The sequence below is a fragment of the Hoplias malabaricus genome, chromosome 16, assembly GCF_029633855.1.
Source record: "Hoplias malabaricus isolate fHopMal1 chromosome 16, fHopMal1.hap1, whole genome shotgun sequence".
Classification (NCBI taxonomy): domain Eukaryota; kingdom Metazoa; phylum Chordata; class Actinopteri; order Characiformes; family Erythrinidae; genus Hoplias; species Hoplias malabaricus.
The window spans coordinates 12,302,265-12,308,264 of NC_089815.1; the positions used below are offsets into that span (position 1 = coordinate 12,302,265).

The 6,000-nt window shown below is 41.6% G+C and overlaps 1 protein-coding gene across 8 annotated transcripts in view; it reads left to right on the forward strand.

The window, feature by feature from the left end:
* Nucleotides 1-6,000, forward strand: part of si:ch211-107o10.3 (uncharacterized protein LOC407663 homolog) — a 38,903-nt gene that overhangs the window by 21,101 nt on the left and 11,802 nt on the right. For 7 of the 8 annotated variants that reach the window (XM_066648375.1, XM_066648377.1, XM_066648373.1 and 4 more), the window contains 4 exons: nucleotides 2,918-3,109; nucleotides 3,534-3,695; nucleotides 5,374-5,490; nucleotides 5,730-5,934. In XM_066648375.1, coding sequence (XP_066504472.1) covers nucleotides 2,918-3,109; nucleotides 3,534-3,695; nucleotides 5,374-5,490; nucleotides 5,730-5,934 — 676 coding nt within the window. The remainder of the gene's footprint in view (nucleotides 1-2,917; nucleotides 3,110-3,533; nucleotides 3,696-5,373; nucleotides 5,491-5,729; nucleotides 5,935-6,000) is intronic. The other variant, XM_066648376.1, reaches the window with a different exon arrangement.

The window sequence follows — 6,000 nt, forward strand, 5'->3', positions numbered from 1 at the left end:
TGGGGGGGAAAGAGCCTGAGCTGGTGCGCGAGGTTGAGAGGTACCGGCTAGATATAGTTGGGCTCACCTCGACACCCAGTATGGGCTCTGGAACCAATCTCCTTGAGAGGGGCTGGATGCTCTTTCACTCTGGAGTTGCCCAGGGTGAGAGGTGTAAGGCAGGAGTGGGCTTACTCATAGCTTAGCGCCTGTACTTTGGGGCTTACCTCAGTGGACGAGAAGGTAATTTCCCTGCGCCTTCGGGTTGGGGAAAGGGCTCTGACTGTTGTTTGTGCTTATGCACCAAACAGCAGTTCAGAGTACCATGCCTTCTTGGGGACCCTAGAGGGGGTGCTGGAGAACACTCATTCTAGGGACTCCATTGTTCTGCTGGGGGACTTCAACGCTCACGTGGGTAATGACAGTGAGACCTGGAGGGGCGTGATTGGGAGGAACGGCCGCACTGATCTGAACCAGAGTGGTGTTCAGTTATTGGATTTCTGTGCCCGTCACAGTTTGTCCATTACGAACACCATGTTCGAGCATAAGGGTGTCCACAAGTACACCTGGCATCAGGATAGGTCGCATTTAGATGACCGACTTTATAGTCGTATCATCGGACCTGCGGCCATATGCTCTGGACACTCAGGTGAAGAGAGGTGCTGAGCTGTCAACTGATCACCACCTTGTGGTGAGTTGGATCAGATGGTGGGGGAGGATGCCGGACAGACCTGGCGACCCCAAATGCGTGCTGAGGGTTTGCTGGGAACGTTTGGCAGAGGAACCTGTCAGAAAGATCTTCAACTCCCACATCTGGCAGAGCTTTGACTGCATCCCGGGGGAGGCTGGTGACATTGAGTCTGAGTGGGCCATGTTCCGGACCTCCATTGTTGAGGTGGCTGATCGGAGCTGTGGCTGCAAGGTTGTCGGTGCCTGTCGGGGTGGCAATCCCTGCACTCAGTGGTGGACACCCCGGGTGAGGGGGGCTGTCAAGGCAGCCAACAGGTACGGAGGAGACAAGCGGCTCGTGGCTTCGGCTGTCGCTGAGGCAAAAACTCGGGTGTGGGAGGAGTTCAGTGAGAACATGGAAAACGACTTTTGGTCGGCTCTGAGAAGTTTCTGGCAAACCATCAGGCGACTCAGGAGGGGAAAGCGGTTTTCCACTAACATTGTATATGGTGGGGGTGGGGAACTGTTGACCTCGACTGGGGACGTGATTAGGCGGTGGAAGGAATACTTCGAGGATCTTCTCAATCCCACCAGCACGTCTTCCGCAGAGGGGGTGGGGGGGGTGGGGGGGGGGGCTCGTCTGTCACTGGGGCTGAGGTGGCCGAGGTGGTAGGGAAACTCCTTGGCGACAGGGCTCCGGGGGTGGATGAAGTTCGTCCCGGGTTCCTCAAGGCTCTGGATGTTGTGTACCTCGGGGTATTCTGTGGGGGGTGCTCAGGGAGTACGGGGTACTGGGCTCTTTGCTATGAGCCATTCAGTCCCTGTATAAACAGAGCAGGAGTCTGGTTCGTATGGCTGGCAGTAAGTCCGACTGGTTTCCAGTTGGAGTTCGACTCCGTCAGGGCTGCCCGTTGTCACCGGTTCTGTTCATAATTTTTATGGACAGAATTTCCCGGTGTAGCTAAGTGGCGGAGGCTGTCCGGTTTGGTGGTCTGAGGATTCCATGTCTGCTTTTTGCGGATGATGTGGTCTTGTTGGCTTCACCGAGCCGGGACCTCCAGCTCTTGCTGGACCATTTTGCAGCCGAGTGTGAAGCGGTAGGGATGAGGATCAGCACCTCCAAGTCCGAGTCCATGGTACTCAGTCGGAAAAGGGTGGAGTGCTCTCTTCAGGTTGGAAGTGAGATCCTGCCTCAAGAGGAGGAGTTTTAATACCTCGGGGTCTTGTTCACGAGTGAGGGAAATATGGAGCGGGAGATTGACAGGCGGATCGGTGCAGCGTCAGCAGTAATGCGGGCTCTGTACCAGTCCGTTGTGGTGAAGAGAGAGCTTAGCAGAAAAGCAAGGCTCTCGATTTACCCTTCAATCTACATCCCAACCCTCACCTATGGTCACGAGCTTTTGGGTAGGGACCGAAAGAACGAGATCGCGGGTACAAGCGGCTGAAATGAGTTTTCTCCGCAGGGTGTTTGGACTCTCCCTTAGAGATAGGGTTAGGAGCTCGGAGAGACTACATGTCTCGACTGGCCTGGGAACGCCTCGGTATACCCCCGGAGGAGCTGGAGAGGGAGGTCTGGGTTTCTTTGCTCCGACTGCTTCCCCCGCGACCTGGATCCGCATAAGCAGTGGATAATGGATGGATGGATGGATAAATTCATAAATTGGGATTTTTAGTGTTTTTATTTTAAATAAAATGTTTTAAATAATGTTTTATGTACTTATTTATTATTTTATTTTAATGTAATTATATATATTTTTTAATATCACAGTATCAGTTTATGTTTTACATCCTGCAGTTTTAATTAGTTAATTCTAGACATGAGACCTGATGTAATGAAGAGTTAATACTCAAGCTCCTCATGGAAGTTTGGCATTAGATTTTTTACATGTGTTTCGTCAGTGACAGTTAAATTAATGAAGTGAGAATGCCTGATGTGAATTTATAAAAGCTTATTGTCTCTGTTGGAAAGAAACCATATATAATTATTTTTTATATTCCCCTTTATATTTTATATTTTCCATTATTTGATTTAGTTGCTGTTACCATCCATCTTTTACAATTGTCAAAAATTTGTAACATTGTGTCAAAATTTGCAAAAAGGAATCAATTTAATTGACCCAAGTGCTTCACATTCTGTCTTGTTTTATTAACTTGCATTTAAGTTAATGTTTATCCTTTGACTGTTAAGTAGATACAAAGTTTAGTCAGCAGTCATGCACTGAAAAAAGTATCTGATTAAAAAGTAAAATGAGAGTTTTCTGTGCGAAAGGAGCCCGGGTTATCCTCGCCTGTCGAGATTTGGACAAGGCTCATGCTGCAGCTGAGGAGATTAGGAAGAAGAGTGGGAATGGAAATGTGACAGTGAAGAAGCTGGATCTAGCCTCATTGCGCTCAGTCCGAAATTTTGCCAGAGAAATCCAGGAGAAAGAGGACAGACTGGACATCCTCATCAACAATGCAGGTGATGAAAATAATCTTTTTTTTGATAAATTTACTTTAAAATGTAAATAATGTCTAGAAAAATGTCATAATCATTTATTGATTAAATTTAAAGTGATTTTCTTGCCAAAACCAAAAGTGGGTGATTATTCAGCTTGTGTTTGCAGAGATTGTTATCCTTCTTTTCTTTTAATTCATTTTTTTATATTCAAATGGAAACAAAATCAATTTCATATTATTTCATATATATTGTAATGCTGCTTGATTTAATTACATAAAATTAACAATACCAATGCCAAATATATAATTTCAGTGGCCACATATATGTAGTTCAATTCTCTCTATGCATCTGATAAAACTAGTGCATCCAATGTTTATAAAATTCTTATCTATGTGTTCTCGCTGCTGATAAGAGGAGAAGAACAATTGGTTTTATTGTTTTCAAGGGATAATGATGTGTCCAAAATGGAAGACTGAAGATGGCTTTGAGATGCAGTTTGGAGTTAATCACCTGGGCCATTTTCTGCTCACCAACCTTCTGCTGGATCAGCTGAAGAGATCTACACCCAGCCGCATCGTCAACGTCTCTAGTCGGGCGCATGAGCGAGGTGAGTGGCCTAATGACCACAGATGTGAGAGCAGAATATCTTCTGTTCCTCATGTTTTACAAAATCTCAAATATTTAATATACAAGAGGGATAAGAAAGCTACAGATATTCATTTCATTTCTGGAAAAAAAATGTGTGCATATAATATTATTATTATTATTATTATTAATATTATTAATAACCCCATTTAACCCCCAAAACCTAATTTGGATTTTCATAAAATGCTGTTTTTACATAAAAGTATCTGTGATTTGTTCATACTAATTTTTTATTGACAAAGTACAAATGCAAAGAGAAAGCCATACATCAGTTCTGTGCAGTGGAAAGGTGTCCCAATCATGCCCACCTTTATCAGTAACAGGTGCAAAAGTATGGGGTGCATCAATGTCCACAACATGGATTCCTTGCAAATTTTTGATATTGCCCTTGATGTACTGAGTAATTCGCTGCCACCAATGGCATGTCTATGTGGCTTCATAGACATAGAATATGTTTGTGTCCATATCTCTCTCCTGTGGCACATCATAAAGAGGAAAATTAGACAACAGCAACCACAGACTACTGAACAGCTGAAGTCTTTTATATAGCACTTACAACACATCCTAAAGTGGTAAGTGTTGCAAATAAGTGTTACATTGGTTAATAAGTGTCATCAGCTCCCAGACCATTAAAATTGTAAAGAAAATTAAATAAAACAGTGATGTAATACAGTGCTAAATATCCCACATTTTTTGTGTACACTTTTGTGAACACCCAAAATAGCCTTAAGCAATCTATTTAAAAAATGCATTAAATAATACAAATAAAATCAGTCTCAAGCAGATCAGCAAAGCTAGAGGTGTAAAATCTTATGTATGAATACAGTAATTCCTCGCTACTTTGCGGTTCATCTTTCGCAGATTCGCTACTTTGCAAGTTTTTTCAAGGGGGCTTATGGCCGCTATATCGCGAATATTGAGGGAAATTCTAGGAAAACCTTGAAAGATGAATAGCCAAAATTTTCATTAATATTTACATGTATTAGACTAGGCCTGTAGGTGACAAAATATATAATTTACAAGTATTTCTTACATACAGTACATGTATTGTTCATGTCCACATCTGAGTGAAATTTTCTTATGCTAAATCACAGATTATGAATTACTCTATTAAAGAAACTGGTAGGATATCACATATAGTTCCAGCTGAAAATTAGAATGACTGTTGTTAACAGTACAGGGAGGGTTTCAAAAGTCCAAATACTCGTTAAATACATAAAAAATATCTTTTCTCTACTTCGCGGAAATTCCTTTTTCGCGGGTGGTCTTGGAACGCATCCCCCGTGCAAAACGAGGGATCAATGTATTTACAGAATACAAACAAGTTGGTCATTAAAAAATATTGGAAATATTTTCTTTGTACTTTTCAGTTTAATAAATTTTAAATTAATACGTTAAATAAATGTTTGAAAGTTAACAATCCCAGATACATGTTTTAGTTTCCAGAATAAGGTCTGTATTATTAAATCATCGATTGCAATCATTTAAAATTAAACCTTGTTGTGAAACTACAAATTAATGAGACAAGTTACAAAATTCCTTTTTTATTCCATACTCAGTTTATTAGTGTTTTTAAATCAGTTTCTATATGATTAAGATTTTCAGGAGTACTTTTATTTTATTTATTGTTCATATGTTAGGCCAGATCAATTTTGAAGATATAAACATGGACCAAAACTACCATCCATTGAAGAGTTACAGCCAAAGTAAATTGGCTAATGTTCTGTTTAGCCGTGAGCTGGCCATAAGACTTAAGGGTAAGTGGACACTTACACTGATTTTCATTTAGAGCCTTTACAACTGCATCAGATAATATAGGATAATTTTATAATGATCCTAAAGCAAACTGTAGAATTACATATGGCACATGAACTGACCTATACTAGATAAAAAAAAGGAGGAGGGGTTGTACTAATGTATGTTATAAAGTGGCAAGTTATTTTAAATTTCAGCTTTTTCCATTACTGTTAATTCTCCAATTGTTTGTGTCACTCAGGTACGGGTGTTACTGTTTATTCTCTACACCCTGGAGTGGTGCGTACTGAACTGGGTCGACACTTTTTCCCCTTCATGGCTCTGTGGAAGAGGATCTTATATGCACCTTTTTTTTTGCTGCTTAAAACTCCATGGGAGGGTGCTCAGACCACTATCTTCTGTGCTGTGGATGAAAGTCTTCAAAACACCTCTGGTCTCTATTACAGGTGTGGTTGCAACCAGAGGGTCATAATTTTTCCTCCACAGTAAAATAGTTTATTTAAGGTAAAACA